Below are 17,894 nucleotides of genomic sequence, written 5' to 3'. Positions count from 1 at the left end.
AATGATTTTTGTTATTTTCTTTTTTAACAAATATTTTGAAATTCCAATTTTTTATCGATTTTCATGAAATACATTCCAATTGATGTCGTCTGTTATTATCATCATCTTCATCAACATGATCATCATGATCCTCATCATCATCATCACCAGTATCTCAATCGTCATCATCATCAAAACAATCAATATCATCATCATGATTCTCTTCTTCATTATCATCATAATCACCGTCGGTTTCACCATAATCATAGTAATTATCATCATCATCACCATCTTCATAAGCCTCGTGCACTAGGTGGGGATCCTGACCTCCCATAGCGGGCAGGTAGGTACATACTGTGTCTTCTATCCCCCTATGTCTGTTTTCCAACATGCTTTCTGTCTTTGTCTTGGAATGAGATTACTTGGTTTTGTCCTGGCCCTGGCTGGATACCCTAGCTCGGAGGGAAACAGTCAAATGTATAGTTAAGAGTTTTGGGAGATGATATTTTTTTCCTTGTAAATCATCTCCCTGTTATGCACTGTATTGTTTTGTTTAAATATTATATATGATTTTTAAACATTTGAGTGTATCCCTCTTCTTAGTTGGGACCTGGGCTTGTGTGTGGATGAGACATTTAGGTGATCTCAAACTAAGTACTTTGATAGTGTGCTCTTGGAATCTACATCTGTTTCCTATTTGAACACATTCCCCTTTGTCTTGGGTGCTTTAATTGTAATTCTAGAACTTTTGACTATCCCATTTTCTTCCTTTTTACTGTCGCTGATATGACCTTAATGTTTTGCAAGGGCCGTAAAACGCTTAAAAACAAAAACAAACAAATGCATAGTTATTGTTTTGGGCGATATGTTTTTCCTTGTAAATCATCTCTCTGTTATGTATTATTATTTTTATTTTGAATGTATAATGTAAGCATTAGAGTGTGTTCCTCTTTGTTGGATTTTGTGCTTGTGTCCGAATGAGACATAGGTGATCTCAGACTAAGTACATGGGCGGTGTGTTCTTGGAATCTACATCTGATCCCTATTTGAACCAATTCCTCTTTGTCTTTCCTTTTCTTGGATGCTTTATTGTAATTCTAGAACTTTTTACTATCCCATTTTCTTCCTATTTACTGGCGCTGATATGACCTAAATGTGTTGCAAACGCCGTAAAACCCTTAAAAACAAAACAAACAACCACCATAATCATAGTAATTATCATCATCATCACCATCTTCATAAGCCTCGTGCTGTGTTAAAATCCATGTCAACTTCCTCCATACCAAAACAAACATGCAATTCCTTCCAATCCACGTATATAAAATTTGGCTAAAAAGCTCCTTTACATATCGATCGAATAAAATATCGACCACCAACTTGACAAAAGCGCTGAAACCTGAGACTTCTTAAAATTTGATTTTGACAAGATGAGCGTCCTTTTAATTGATGGATATGTAAAGGACGGGTTTTTCTTTAAATGGGAGTTTTTCAAGAGTACGGGAAAATAGTCCCAAGTTCTTTTTATGTAATCTCATTTGCCATCCATCGCCTCAATATATGGTATTCTGACACAACAAACTAGATTTTTCAACATTGATTTTGAGTTTAAATTTACTAAAATTATAGATTTTTCAATTTTTGAAGTGATAAAGACAAAACTTGCTTCAAACAAGGCTGAAAAGTGTTACTTCACCCTTTCTGCTTTTCCGGTTCCAAAATCCTTGGAATTGTATATGTAACCAGCCCTTCGGAGGACTAATAATTAGGTTACATATTGAATCATAAGGTGACATAACTATTTTATTAGCAGGGTGTTTGGGTGAATTATTAGGATTACGGGACGTAAAAAAGCGGCGATAGATGATCTTTATTGACGATTAAAGATTCAAAGTTCAATTCAAAGCATCTGATTACAACCGTAGCCTGACATTGTGACGACGGTCACCTACAGGAAGTGAATTGTGAGTTGCAATCAATAGTTTTACCAATGGGATCATTTATTTCCTTGAGCGCTACTAACGACGACTCACTAATTGGTGCACTAACCTACAAATGATTCGCATTAGGGAACAAAAGTGTCTGAAATCAGGTTCCAATCTCATTGAAAGTGTAAATCCACTCTTCCCGAAGACTGGTTATATTCCTTGTGTAATTGATCTTCTCGTTTAAGAGTGATGACATCTTATTTTCCAGTCTAAATACGCTTGTCAATAAAGATCATCCATCCTCGCTCTTTTCCGTCCTGTAATCTAACGAATCTGCCTATATATACACCCTGCTGCTAGCATCGTTATGCCACCTTATGATTCAACATGCAACCTGGTTATTATTATTCCTCCAAAGCACTAGTTATTTACACACTTCCAATGAGTTTTGAGCCGGAAGAATTATACTGTGTGACATTACGTCTCTGCTGTATTCACATCTTCTTTTGGGTGTCGTCACCCTATTTGTGTCGTATGTTTGGGTCAATGTCAGGCTATGAGTTGACCATACTACAGTTTGACCATTCATTGTCAGTAGAAAGTCTGTGTTAAAGTCTATGTCCCAGAAAATAATAATTGTGTATGAAATCCTTACATTATATCATTTTCGAAGTATTTTTCCCATATCATATAAATATTATACCATAATTAAAATGCCGTCATTTTTAAAGTCTTTTTTCCCTATCATATAAATATGAATTCCATAATTAAATAATTAATATGCCATCATTTATAATGCCATCATTGTTAAAGTCTGTTTCCCATATCATATAAGATTATGCCATAATAATTTGGATTGATGATTTATAAGACATGAATGTAACAATAACAATGAAATCGATGATTACAATAATTATTAAATTACCATTATTGAAAAATGTATTGCCGTTTGTTTAAAATTCTATTTTACACGTAATATTTCAATGCAAATCTATTTTCTCTTTTCATATCAATCTATTTTCTATCTATCCATCTATATATCTATCTCTTGGGTCCCAATTTCTCAATGAATAATAGTAATAATGATAAAATGAGAATGATGATAATAATAGTAATAATAATGACAATAATGCTTGAAGTACGACAAATTAAATTAAACAGAATGAGAGGAAATGAAAAGGATGTGGAAGAGAAGGTAGGGAAGGTGCTGTGGGGGTGTTCAAGAAAGTGTGGAGAAGCTTAAGAAGATGATAAAGAAAAATACAATTCAATGAAATTTTATTATCAATCATTTTAAAGTCATCATATTTTGATTGCAGGGTACTTATACGATGCTAAATATAACATGAAAAAGATTGGTTATTTTCAGAAGAAAATCAAGATCATCAAGAACAACAACTATAACAATACACCGACATGCGCTTATTTGCAGATCTGATGACCCAATTTATCAAGGGCAGTCAGGTCTGACGTTCGATTCCCAGTCGAGGCAGACTGATTTTTTGGGATGTTTTTTTTTTCTTGTTTTTTTTTCTTAATTGCTTTGTCTGGCACTTTTCATATAAACTTGTTCAGATCTTTCCTTTAACATGGGCTCGTTATTGTAATGAAAAAAATATTGTCCATTACAACACTGTTAAACTAGGCCCATACTTGCGTTCGGATGTCAGACCTGCATTTATGTACACGTCGTCGAATAACTTAAATTGCAATGACGCATAAAAAAACATTAATTAGAAATAAAAAAAAAAACATCAATTAGAAAAAGAAATAACAACACCAAAATAATTTGATACAAAAAAAATGGATATATTGTTTTTGGCGACAAAACAACAAACCATAAATTTGATGTTATGCATGATAACTCAAGTGAAAAGAATGGAGTTTAATGTCAATTTATTTTCTGTTTAATAATAATTTCGTTTGAAGTTTTAAAAATTACGATTACTCAGTCTGATGAAAATATTTAGTCGACCTCAAATAATTTTATAGTTTAATTTTGGATTTATCAAAACTCCATTTCCGACGTCACATCGTAATATCTGTCACGTGCTAATGCTATGAGTTTAGTTTTCAAAAACTCATAACATTCGCCATTCGGATAATATGTGCTAACACACAAAACTATGTGCAACCTTAAACGTTTATAGTCTCATTAACTCTCCTTGCCAGCCATTTTCAGGATTTTCCCTAAAACTAACACAAAAATAACACAATAGCAATAAGTTCTTGCGATAAATGATTTCTTTAGCAAAACATGCTCTACAGCACATTGTTCATTTTATTTAAATATTATGATGAACATAAGAAATTTGAATAAGAAAAATGTTGGTTGTATCGTAACGAATGTGACGATTTTCCTATAGTTGGTAAGGAAAGGGTTAATATAATTTACTGAGTACCACTCAAAAAATGGCCGGCTAAAAACAACATTAATTCTAACTAACAAATCATCGAAATCTGACATTATCTGATGACTATCGAATGGCTATAGTTGTTGGCTTAAGCAATAATATCAAGCAGCTCACAACTTTAGTAGTAGTTGTAGTAAGCTTCGCAGTCTGATTGACGCTTGCTGAGAATTGTGTAATTCAGTCATGGTCGATGAGTATAGCTGCTCTCTCCATCCATGTTGTTAATCGTTTCCATTGGTCACGGTCCTGGGCCAGAGTTTTGAAGCTGTCAAGATCTTGTGACTTTAGTACGGAGGGCACTGCAATATTTCTTAGTTCTTCAGGGATTAATTCGGCCTCATCTGAATCCAGAACTTGATATGCAGAGAGATCCTGGTTCAGGGTAGTTACTATTGATATTGGTGGTCTCCCTACATATTTGTTGCCATGAAGGAAATATTCTGTCATTGCAGATTGGGCTGGGTTATTATCTTCTCGACCAAATTAATAGCCTCCATCGCTGTTCTTTTATTATTGTACTCAGGCATTGGACCCTGGTTTTATCATAGGGATCAGTATTTGCTCACAATATTGCCATCCGGAAATATAACAAAACTATGTGTAATCTTGGACGTTTGAAGTCTGGTTAATACAGTTGAATGAGAATTACTAAAAAAAAGTGGATGGCAAAAAACAATAACAACGACCTGAGTGACGTCAACTTCGACCTATCGATAGGATGAAGAAAGGTTTTGGGCCCGAAGCGTTTCGTTTTCATTATATTGTTTCTATTCGAAGCTACTTCGATTTTTATTGTTAATTACAATTTCTAGCAGTTTAGTATTCAATACTCTCTCTCTCTCTCTCTCTCTCTCTCTCTCTCTCTCTCTCTCACACTCTCTCTCCCTCTCTCTCCCTGTCACTCTCTCCCCCTCACTGTCCCACCCTCTCTCATTCTCTTTCTCTCTATCTCTATCTCAATCTCTCTCATACACCACATACACATACACTCTCTCTCTCTCTCTCTCTTTCTCTCTCTCTCTCACACACACACAAACATACAAACAATCTCTTTCTCACACACATATACTCTCTCTCACATACACACACACTCACACACACACTCACACACTCTCTCTCTCTCTATCTATCTATCTATCTATCTATCTATCTATCTATCTGTCTATCTTCAATAAAACCTAAAACCAATTAAAAATAATACGATCCATTTCCTCATAGCGTTGTTTTGCAGGGGTGGTTTAGATCGGTGCTTTTCAACTGAGTGTATTGTAATTATCAAGGTGTACCAAATGTGTTTTGAAAAATTAAAACAAGAAAACAACCATATGGAATAATACTACTACTTATTAAAATTAAATAATGATTAATACAATGTTGTATGTATGAAGAAGAAGATGAAGTAGTAGTAATAGAAGAAGAGGAGGAGGAGGAGGAAGGATTACTCCACACTCTCATCCCTCCATCCACCCTATTTTGGCATCAAGTTCACCTCCATTACGTAATACCGTTTTGGCCATTGGGCACAAAAAGACATAACATTTCTCTCATATTTGTGGCTCTTAATTCATTTTTCAACACTTTAAATTCAATTTAATTCTGAAGTCTGAAGAGTAGTTACAGAGTTCAAAGTTCAAGATATTTTTAGGCCGTTCCTAGCAAATCACCATTATTTTTTTCTTCTCTCTAGACAAATTATATCATTAACAATTTTGAATGTTTTTAAACTCCCCTAAAATACTTTGTAATATATCAAAAACAATAAAACGAGAAGAATAGTGGACCCCTTTGTTGTCGGACCTGAGTTGAGGACTTCTGTAGTTTGGGGGTTGTACATCACCTGACTCGCTGTAGAACGAAAATATTATAAATGATGATTTACTGTGGCCACATGCATAAAACTGATAAGCAACATTATAATTAAATTGCGAAAATCAAACAAAACCTTTCACAGAAAACAAAGTTGAGAACAAAATTATATTTAAAAAAACATGCAACAAGTTTCTATTACTAACGAAGGCTGTAGGGAAAACGGTCGTTTTCGTAGCATTCGCTACAAAGCACTCCAATAATAAGTCACTAAAAAAAAAAAAAACGACTTACCACTTGTAAACATGACACCAGGCGCCTTTTCCCCATATTCACCCATACTACCAGTGACCATTCCAAATGTAAAGCAATCCTTTACTACTCTCTACCAACACTACCACAATTTCTACACTGAACTAATGTAAACATGACATCGGGTGCCTTTTTCAAATATTTCACATATACAAAAGGTAACAACCATTCTAAGTGTATAGCAATCTTTTACTCCTCTCAACCAACACTTACCCAAAGTAAACATGACATCGGTCTCCTTTTTACAATACCCACCCATACGAAATGCAACAACCATTCTAAGTGTAAAGCAACCTTTTTACTCCACAACACCAACATTTCCACAATTTCAACACTTACCCAAGAGTAAACATGACATCGGGCGCCTTTTTTTCCTTTTTAAACTCATACTATAGGCAACCGTTCTATGTGTAAAGCAACCTTTTACTACTCTATACCAACACTACAACAATTTTAACACTTACCCAAGGTAAACAGGACATCGGGGGCCAATTCCCATATCCACCCATACTATATAGACAACCATTCTAAGTGTATAGCAATCTTTTACTCCTCTGAACCAACACTTCCACAATTTCAACACTTACCCAATGTGACCTCGGGCGCTTTTCCCCCCATTTTAACCCATACTATGGGCCAAATTACAAGGGTATATTTATCTATGTTTAAGATAGTGATGATATAACTTTATTTACACGCTCACCATTTTCAGGTGTTACATGAGTTAACAGCGTTGAAACTGTCGGAAAAAAATATGATGTCTATCCAGCGTCGTGTTTCACCCTACATGTCAAGTGTTAATGTTGGCTTGGGTCCCCTTGCAGAGCGCTTTGAGCATGATTAGTGATCAAAATAATATAAATAAAAATCGCTATATTCATCCCATAGGGGAAATTTGTCTCTATGGTTTATTCTAAGGGAATACAGGAATAATCCAGGCGTTAGCCGCAGTGCACGTCGCGTTTGAGCTAGGGCGAGGTGACTTGCTCAAGGCCACACAGCGCGGTGGCGGGTGATCGAATTCGGTACCTTTCGGCTAAGAAGCAAAGACCGTACCACTGGGCCACGCTTTCCCCATATTGATACGGATATTGCGATATCTACACGCTCAAGATTTTACCACAACTTTAATACTTACCTAATGTAAACATGACATCGGGCGCTTTTTTCCCCATATCCACCCATACTATACGCCACCATTCTAAGTGTATAGCAATCTATTACTCCTCTATACCACAATTTCAACACTTACCCAAGGTAAACATGACATCGGGCGCTTTTTTCCCATATCCACCCATACTACACGCCACCATTCTAAGTGTATAGCAATCTATTACTCCTCTATACCACGATTTCAACACTTACCCAAGGTAAACATGACATCGGGCACCTTTTTCCCATATCCACCCATACTATATGCCATCATTCTAAGTGTATAGCAATCTATGACTCCTCTATACCAACACTACCACAATTTTAACACTTACCCAAGGTAAACATGACATCGGGCACCTTTTTCCCATATCCACCCATACTATATGCCATCATTCTAAGTGTATAGCAATCTATGACTCCTCTATACCAACACTACCACAATTTTAACACTTACCCAAGGTAAACATGACATCGGGCCCCTTCATCCCATATCCACCCATACTATATGCCATCATTCTAAGTGTATAGCAATCTATGACTCCTCTATACCAACACTACCACAATTTTAACACTTACCCAAGGTAAACATGACATCGGGCACCTTTTTCCCATATCCACCCATACTATATGCCATCATTCTAAGTGTATAGCAATCTATGACTCCTCTATACCAACACTACCACAATTTTAACACTTACCCAAGGTAAACATGACATCGGGCGCCTTTTTCCCATATCCACCCATACTATATGCCATCATTCTAAGCCTGTAAACGTGCCTGGTGTCGATGCCGTGAATCACTCCTGTTACTGATTTACCAAAGTCCACCATTTGTGCTGATCGGATGTCTTCTCCAATCTTCCAAAACCAAGCCTGGGATGTAAATTGAAATATCAAATTGTATGATCTAAAAGATTATATTAATCTACATAGCGATACATTTTTGTCTAAAATGCTATAGAACGCCTCTTATCGATCAGCATGGAAAATGGCTCTCATGGGAATATACCAATTCACGTAAAATGCACAGAGACAGAAGTTGAGAAAGAGAGAGAGAGAGAGAGAGAGAGAGAGAGAGAGAGAGAGAGAGAGAGAGAGAGAGAGAGAGAGAGAGAGAGAGAGGGAGAGAGAGAAAGCGAAACAGAGTGATAGAGAGAGAGAGAGAGAGAGAGAGAGAGAGAGAGACGAGTCTGACTAAACTGATGATAATGATGATGATGATGATGATAGTGAGGACGATGGTGACGATGATGAGATGAGGACAAGGATAAAGATGATAATGATAACAAACATACCCTGTAACTTAGAACAGGCATCTCATGGAATTTGTAAACGACTCCTCTCCACGTCACTCGAACACTCTCGGGACCATGAGAGGTGACCATCACATACTCAGGATAATTTTTGGGGGCTGAAATGAAATTCAATGCATTTGAATGAAATGCTACCGGAAAATTATCAGAATCCACTGGACAGCAAAAGGGAAGAGTCCATGCGCATTAAAATAATTGAGCTTTTATATAGCGCAATATCCACTAAACGTGCTCAATCATACCTGCATTTTCGATTCAATCATACTTGGATATTTCCTTTACATCATACCTGCCTATTCAATTCAATCATGCATGTATATTATCGTCAATCAGTCTTGCATATTAACTTCAATCATACCTGGATATCTCCTTTACATCGTACATGCATAATCACTTCAATCATGTATGCATATTCTCGTCAATCATACTTGTATATTGACTTCAATCATACATGTGTATTCCCTTTGAAGCATAACTGCATATTCTCTTCAATCATGCCGGCATTTTCGGTTCAATTATACCTGGATATTCCCTTTAAATCTAAACTGCATAATCACTTCAATCATACTAGCATTTTCTCTTCAATCATGCATGCTTATTCCTTTTCAATCAAACCTGCATATTTCCTTTCCATAATACCTGCAAAATCACTTGCAATTATATCTCCTTTTTCACTTTCAATCATTTCATTTATACCTGCATGTTTATTTTAAACCATACCTGCATATACACTTTCATTCACACCTGTATATTTACTGCCATTCATACCTGCTTGTTCACTTTCATTCATATATGCATATTCAATGTCATTCATACTTGCATGTTCACTTTCATTCATACCTGCATGTTCACTTTCATTCATACCTGCATGTTCACTTTCATTCATACCTGCATGTTCACTTTCATTCATACCTGCATATTCACTTACCTGCATATTCACTTTCATTCATACCTGTATATTCACGTTCATTCATTCATGCATATTTACTTTCATTCATACCTGCGTATTCACTTTCATTCATACCTGCATGTTTACTTTCATTCATACCTGTATATTCACTTTCATTATTACCTGTATATTCACGTTCATCCATTCATGTATATTTACTTTCATTCATACCTGCATATTCACTTTCATTCATACCTGCATATTTACTGCCATTCATACCTGCATAGTCACTTTTATTCATACCTGCATATTTACTGCCATTCATACCTGCATATTCACTTTCATTCATATATGCATGCATATTCACTTTCATTCATACCTGCATGTTCACTTTCATTCATACATGCATATTCACTTTCATTCATACCTGCATGTTCACTTTCATTCATACATGCATATTCACTTTCATTCATATATTATGCATATTGACTTTCATTCATATATATGCATATTGACTTTCATTCATAACTGCATATTCACATTTATTTATACCTGCATATTCACTTTCATTCATACATGCATATTCACTTTCATTCATATATTATGCATATTGACTTTCATTCATATATATGCATATTGACTTTCATTCATAACTGCATATTCACATTTATTTATACCTGCATATTCACTTTCATTCATAAATGCATATTCACTTTCATTCATACCTGCATGTTCACTTTCAATTATACCTGCATGTTTGCTTGAAATCATACTTGCATACCATGTACTTTCATCATCATCGTTGCCTTTTTCACCCCGGGTCAGGGTATAGGCCACAGACAAACAGTTTTCATCCTCTATCATGAGCTAATTTTTAAAACTCATTCCATGTCTTATCACTTCTCTGTATATCAGCTTCTTTAATTCTTCTCCATGTTCCCCGTGGCCTTCCCCTTGATAATTCGAAGCTGCTAGTTTGGGTCAACGGAGTCCTTTCGGCTTTGTCTCTTGTCCTTCATAAATTCTGTCATTGCAGAAACTCTTCGGTCGCCCAAGCTAAAAAAAAAGGATAACAATGAGTTTTACGGAAGGGGTGTTAACCCTTCGACAACCCCCAACCTGGAGGACCGGGTGACTCAAAATGGGAGAGTCACACACCATTATTCGCCTTTTACGACCCGCTGGCTTTGCATTGGGCTATTCTTGCACCCTCTCAGTTGAGGGACCCCGGACACCACACCACACCACACGGGGGATGTACTTTCAATCCTACCTGCATGAATCATCCTAAGCTGGTAGTTATCCGTCTTCGGGCCCAGGCCAGCATGGTTCAGAAGCTGTATGTTGACGCAATAATCGTCCCCTTCCAGAAGGCCTATGAGATCGGCATACGTGACGTCTCCGTACACTCGTGTAAATCTGGAGTTGCGTTCGTTGATACCTCGGCACAGGGTATCTTCTAGCCAGTAGTTCACCTGTCAGTAAATAGAGATTTGTTTTTGTTTTTTAAGGTTTTTCCGGCGCTTGCAACACATTTAGGTTATATCAGCGCCAGAAAAAAGGAAGAAAATGGGATAGTAAAAAGTTAGAGAATTACAATTAAAGCACTTAAGAAAAAGTAAGACAAAGAGGAACTTGGAACAAATAGGAATCAGATGTCGATTCCAAGAGCATACCATCAATATACTTAGTTTGTGATCAGCTATAAGTCTCATCCCGACACGGCAAAAATACAACAATAACTTTTCAATAACTTTTAATGCCTTAGAGATGCTCATCAAGTTCTGAAATGGGAGCCAAAATTTCGTAATTCTATGAATTGTTCGTAGTAGTTGGTAGGTTGTAGGTTTGTATCTGCTTCATCCCGACATGATACAGGCTTGAGAAAATAGGTCACTAAGGTCACCCATTGTCTTAAAACGGTTCTATAGATAGAATGAAGTTGACGTCACTCGAGTCGTTGATATTGTTTTTTGCCATCCAAGTTTATGAGTAATTCTCACTTAACTGTATTATCCAGACTATAAAAGTTCATGGTTACACAGAGCTTTGTGTGTTGGTTCGTTATACTTCCGGATGACAATGTTGTGAGCTTCTTAGCCAAGCGTATACTATCTATATTGGGTTTGATTTAGATACTGAATTGATGCTTTGCATTTCGGCAAAATACTCACAACGTCCATCAGCGTACCAAAGCACAAAATCATGTTTAACATTGAACGTTTATAGTCTGATTTATAAGAATTTAGTGAGAACTACTCACAAATATTGCTGCCTAAAATCAATTTAATAAATAGGCTGAGTGACGTCAATTTCTTTCCTTCTATAATATACTGACGTATATTATGAGATTCTGGTTACATCTATATGTTATATTGAAAGAAAAAGACACGGCTGCTTAAAATGACAAAAACTAAATTTCCAGATTATGTGCCCCACTGTTTCAAAACTGTATTATGCTGGGATGGCCAATCTTCTGGAAATTCAATTTATAGCCACAGCCATAACACGTGGGGTTATTTTCTCTTCATTACCGTGGATAATTGATGCTGTGTCTTTTTTTTGAAGATGCTCACAACATCCGCCAGCCGGATATAACGTGACGACACACACACTATGTGCAACTTTAAGCGGCTATGATCTGATTAATACAATTTAATTTAGTGAGAGCTACTCATACAAATAGCTGTCTATAAAATACATTAACAAGGACCCGAGTGGCGTCAACTTCGTTCTATCTATATAATATTTAGTGTCATTATTATTATTGATATACTATGAAACCTTACCTGAAAGGCGAAAATGGATCCGAACACAACCTCTCTGGTGTTGGGGACTCTATGCCAGCTGATTCGACCAGCAGTAGCATTGAGGGCGTTGGCTTGATTGAACTTTGGCACAGCAGTTGGCACTGGAAAAAAGGTGGGGGTGGGGTGGAGGGGGGGGGGGGAGATAAGTACGTAGCCATCGTTATGTTATATAGATAGTATGCGCTTGGCTAAGAAGCTCATAACATTGCCATCCGGAAGCATAACGGAACAACACACAAAACTGTGTGTATCCATGAACGTTTATAGTCGGGTTAATACAGTTCAGTGAGCATTACTCATAAACGCGGATGGCAAAAAACAATAACAAAGACGTGAGTGACGTCATCTTCGAACTATCTATAGCCTGATACTGAAATTCAAAAGGACTGGCAGTTTGACATCATTATTTGGTTTTTGCACCGTCTAGTGAGTTGTCGTTAGTAGAGCTCATGGAAACAAGTTATTTCATTGGTTGAACTCATGAATACAACTCACAATTTGTTTTCTTTTGTGGCAAGAGACTGGCATTTTCACGTCATTTATTGGTCAGTATCAGGCCATAACTTTACGAAGGCCACGGTTTAACTCACTCAATCCTAGAGATTTTTGCTACTTTTCAAAATTGGAAAAAAAATGTATTAAAATAAGCATGTACATTGATGTTTTATTCAACTAGTATTAACATGTAAAAATGAAAAACATTAGCTTTGATACAACGCCTATAATGTGTCTCATAAAAATGTAATAAATAGGCATGAGGTAAAAGTAACCTGGGTAAAGTACTGATATAGTCGGTGTTAGGGTTGAGTGAGTTAAATCATTTTGCTTTAGTTCAATGAGAGTATAATATATAGATAGAATGAGGTTGGCAAAGAAACTCATAACTTTGCCATCTGGAAGTATAACGAATCAACACACACTACTATGTGTAACCATGAACTTTTATAGTCTGGTTAACAGATAGAACCAACCTGACGTCACTCGGGCCTTTGTTACTGGTTTGCTTTTACTTTTTTTGTCATCCATGTGTGTGAGTAATTCTCACTATACTGTGTTAACTAGATTATAAACGTTCAAGGTTACACGTAGTTTTGTGTGTTGGTCCGTTATATTTCCGGATGGCAATGTTGTGAGCTTCTTGGCCAAGCGCACACTATCTATATAGTGAGGATAACTCATAAACATGGATGGCAAAAAAAAAATTAAAAAATAAAGACCTTGGTGACTTTCAATTCTGTTCTTTATTTTTTTACACCGGTTCTTTTTTCCTTGTGGAGTCCAGCGTTAGGGCTAACCCACACCGGAGACCGACTCCGATGACCTGGCACTGTCGTCATCAGCCATCTTCCGGATAAAGACGTCGGGCACGGACAAAATACTAAAAATAAAGAGAAGAGCCCCTTGACCTACCCATACCAAGCTCGAAAAACAAAACGGCAGAGGACGTTGGGTGCTTGGTATGGGTAGGTCTAGCGGCTCTTCTCTTTATTCTTAGTATATTGTCCGTGCCCGACGTTTTTATCCAGAAGACGGCAGAGGACGGCAGTGCGGGGTGTTGGAGTCAGTCTCCGGTGTGGCTTAGCCCATACGCTGTTCTCGGGATCCAATCCGCTGGCAAACTGCAGACATGGCTGAGTCACCACTAGTTATGATGTTGTCTGTAATTGTTCCCGGTGTCCTGTTAGAGATCCTCATTTCTATTAATATTTCCAATCATTTAATTAACTATAATTTCCTAATCTACTACTACTACGACTACTACTAATACTACTACAACTAGTACCACTCAATACACTACTGCTACTACAATTACTACTACTTGATAGCCAACATTTAAGATTTAATTTTTTACACCATCTGCAATGACATATTTGACACTTAGAATGTCAAATTTGTAGGTGTAAAAAATTTAAAGCTTAAATGTTGGCTATCAAGCTTTGCGACGTTTGTATGTCGTGTTGCACCCATGACCTCAAGAATTCGGGGAAAGCGGCTCAAGATAGATAGAGAGTTTGAAACCACTTTTTATTTTGGAGTGGTGGATAGCTCAGACAGGAGAGCCAGGCGGAGTTGTCATACCAGTAAGGTCGCGGGTTCGATCCCCCATTGCCACCGCAAAATTTTTATTCTCATTTGTCTGTTGGCACTTTCCTACTCACTTCATTTCTTGTTAATATCAACATACCGTCCATTGATCGATACCATCAGAAAGAGGCAGTTACGGTTTCTGGGACATTTGTGGAGAAGAGACGGAATAGAAAAGTTGGTAACATCAGGGATGATCGAAGGAAAGAGAGTTAGAGGAAGACGAAGAATGACTTATTTAAATAACATAAGAATGGCGAAATATGATTTTGAAAGCAACACAGATTTCATGCGCACCGCAGAGTATCGTGATTCGTGGAGACAGCTGACCGGAAACGTGCTCAAGAGCACAAGTCACGATGGATGAGGTAAAGCATAAGTGGCTGCTCCACAAACTTTTCAGATGGTATAATACTTACGTAGTATCACATAATTTGTGATCGTAGATACTTACTTAGTTCTGATGACATGACATCTGTAATGGTGGAGTTGGGACCGGCTCCAAGGTGGTTTACCGCTTGAACTTTAACCTCGAAGGGCGTGTAGAAAAGGTCACGATCGATTACTTTGTTGAATTCGGTCGTGTTTAGCTCCTTGCTCTGAGAAATTGATTTTTTGTTTTTTGTTTGGGGAAGATAGACATTTTGGTAAAATTAATCTCCATATGAACAAAGATTCAGAGAAACTGTTTTAAAAAATAAGAAGAAAAAAGAAGACAAAGAGGATGAAGAAAGGAAAAGCGAGTAGTAGTAATAGTGGTATGTAGTTGTAGTAGTAGTAGTAGTTGTAGTAGTAGTAGTAGTTGTAGTAGTAGTAGTAGTAGTAGTAGTAGTAGTAGTAGTAGCGGTAGTGGTAGTAGTAGTAATAGTAGTAGTAGTTGTTGTTGTAGTAGCAGTAGTGGTAGTAGCGGCAGTGGCAGTGGCAGTGGCAGCAGTAGTAGTAGTAGTAGTAGTAGTAGTAGTAGTAGTAGTAGTAGTAGTAGTAGTAGTAGTAGTAGTAGTAGTAGTAGTAGTAGTAGTAAAAGGGTAAAAAGGATAAGGAGAAGGAGAAGGAAAAGGAGAAGGAAAAGGAGAAGGAAAAGGAGAAGGAAAAGGAAAAGGAAAAGGAAAAGGAAAAGGAAAAGGAAAAGGAAAAGGAAAAGGAAAAGGAAAAGGAAAAGGAAAAGGGAAAGGAAGAGGGAAAGGAAGAGGGAAAGGAAGAGGGAAAGGAAGAGGGAAAGGAAGAGGGAAAGGAAGAGGGAAAGGAAGAGGGAAAGGAAGAGGGAAAGGAAGAGGGAAAGGAAGAGGGAAAGGAAGAGGGAAAGGAAGAGGGAAAGGAAGAGGGAAAGGAAGAGGGAAAGGAAGAGGGAAGGAAGGAGGAAGAGGAAAGGAAGAGGGAAAGGAAGAGGGAAAGGAAGAGGGAAAGGAAGAGGGAAAGGAAGAGGGGAAAGGAAGAGGGAAAAAGGAAGAGGGAAAGAGAGAAGGAAGAGGGAAAGGAAGAGGGAAAGGAAGAGGGAAAGGAAGAGGGAAAGGAAGAGGGAAAGGAAGAGGGAAAGGAAGAGGGAAAGGAAGAGGGAAAGGAAGAGGGAAAGGAAGAGGGAAAGGAAGAGGGAAAGGAAGAGGGAAAGGAAGAGGGAAAGAGAGGGAAAGGAAGAGGGAAAGGAAGAGGGAAGAGAGGGAAAGGAAGAAGGAGAAAGGAAGAGGGAAAGGAAGAGGGAAAGGAAGAGGGAAGAAGAGGAAAGAAGAGGAAAGGAAGAAGGGAAAGGAAGAGGGAAAGAGAAGAGGGAAAGGAAGAGGGAAGGAAAGAGAAGAAGAGAAGAGGAAAGGAAGAGGGAAAGGAAGAGGAAGAAAGGAAGAGAGGAAGGAAGGAAAAGAGAAGAAGGGAAAGAGGAAAGGAAGAGGAGAAAGGAAGAGGGAAAGGAAGAGGGAAAGGAAGAGGAAAGGAAGAGGAAAGGAAGAGGGAAAGGAAGAGGGAAGGAAGAGGGAGAAAGGAAGAGGAAGAAGAGGAAAAGAAAGAAGAGGGAAAGGAAGAGGAAGGAAGAGGGAAGGAAGAGGGAAAGGAAGAGGGAAAGAAGAGGGAAAGGAAGAGGGAAAGGAAGAGGAAAGAGAGAAGAGAGGAAAGGAAAGAAGGGAAGGAAAGGAAAGAAGAGGAAGAAAGAAGGAAGGAAGAAAGAGAGGAAAGGAAGAGGAAAGGAAAGGAAAGAAGAGGAGAAAGAAAGAAGAAAGGAAGGAAGGAAAAGGAAGAAGAAGAAGAAAGAGGAAAGGAAGAGAGGAAAGAAGAAGGAAGAAAGGAAGAAGAGGAAAGAAGAGGAAGAAAGAAAGAAGAGAAGAAGAGAAGAAAAAGAGAAAAGGAAGAAGAGAGGAAAAGAAGAAGAAGAGAAAAGAAAGAGAAAGAAAAGAAAGAAGAGGAAAAAGGAAGAAGGAAGAGAAAAGAAAGAAAAGGAAAAGAAGAAGAAGAAAGAAGAAGAGAAGAAGAAGAAGAAGAAGAAAAGAAAGAAGAAAGAAGAAGAAAGAAGAAAAGAAGAAAGAAGAAAAAGAAGAAGAAGAAAAAAGAAGAAGAAGAAAAAGAAGAAAGAAGAAAAAGAAGAAGAAGAGAAAAGAAGAGAGAAGAAAAGAAGAAGAAGAAGAAAGAAGAAGAAGAAGAAAAGAGAAGAAGAAGAAAAAGAAGAAGAAGAAAAAGAAGAAGAAGAAAAGAAGAAGAAGAAAAAGAAAAGAAGAAGAAAAGAAAAGAAGAAAAGAAAAAGGGAAAAAAGAAGAAAGAAAAAGAAGAAAAAGAAGGAAAAGAGAAAAAAGAAGAAGAAGGAAAAAAAGAAGAAGAAGAAAAAAAGAAGAGAAGAAAAAGAAGAAGAAGAAAAAAGAAGAAGAAGAAAGAAAAAAAAAAAGAAGAAGAAGAAAAAAAGAAGAAGAAGAAAAAGAAAGAAGAAGAAAAAGAAGAAGAAGAAAAAGAAGAAGAAGAAAAAGAAGAAGAAGAAGAAAAAGAAGAAGAAGAAAAAGAAGAAGAAGAAAAAGAAGAAGAAGAAAAGAAGAAGAAGAAAGAAAAAAGAAGAAGAAAAAGAAGAAGAGAAAAAGAAGAAGAAGAAAAAGAAGAAGAAGAAAAAGAAGAAGAAGAGAAGAAAAAGAAGAAGAAGAAAAAAGAAGAAAGAAGAAGAAAAGAAAAAGAAGAAGAAAAAGAAGAAGAAAGAAAAGAAGAAGAAGAAAAAGAAAGAAGAAGAAGAGAAAGAAGAGAAG

The 17,894-nt window shown here is 37.1% G+C and overlaps 1 protein-coding gene across 6 annotated transcripts in view; it reads right to left on the bottom strand.

The window, feature by feature from the left end:
• Positions 1-3,165: 3,165 nt before the first annotated feature.
• LOC144957485 (contactin-like) overlaps positions 3,166-17,894 on the bottom strand; it is a 49,794-nt gene continuing 35,065 nt past the window's right edge. For all 6 annotated transcript variants that reach the window (XM_078888798.1, XM_078888795.1, XM_078888794.1 and 3 more), the window contains exons 24-29: positions 15,143-15,287; positions 12,583-12,704; positions 11,067-11,268; positions 8,887-9,002; positions 8,290-8,464; positions 3,166-6,163 (exon numbers count right to left, since the gene is read on the bottom strand). In XM_078888798.1, the coding sequence (XP_078744924.1) occupies positions 6,048-6,163; positions 8,290-8,464; positions 8,887-9,002; positions 11,067-11,268; positions 12,583-12,704; positions 15,143-15,287 (876 nt within the window). In that variant the 3' untranslated portion in view covers positions 3,166-6,047. The remainder of the gene's footprint in view (positions 6,164-8,289; positions 8,465-8,886; positions 9,003-11,066; positions 11,269-12,582; positions 12,705-15,142; positions 15,288-17,894) is intronic.

This window comes from Berghia stephanieae, chromosome 12, assembly GCF_034508935.2.
Source record: "Berghia stephanieae isolate SIO BIC M18660-M18661 chromosome 12, UCSD_Bste_1.3, whole genome shotgun sequence".
NCBI classification, from domain to species: Eukaryota; Metazoa; Mollusca; class Gastropoda; order Nudibranchia; family Aeolidiidae; genus Berghia; species Berghia stephanieae.
This window is presented reverse-complemented; position numbering and strand designations above follow the sequence as displayed.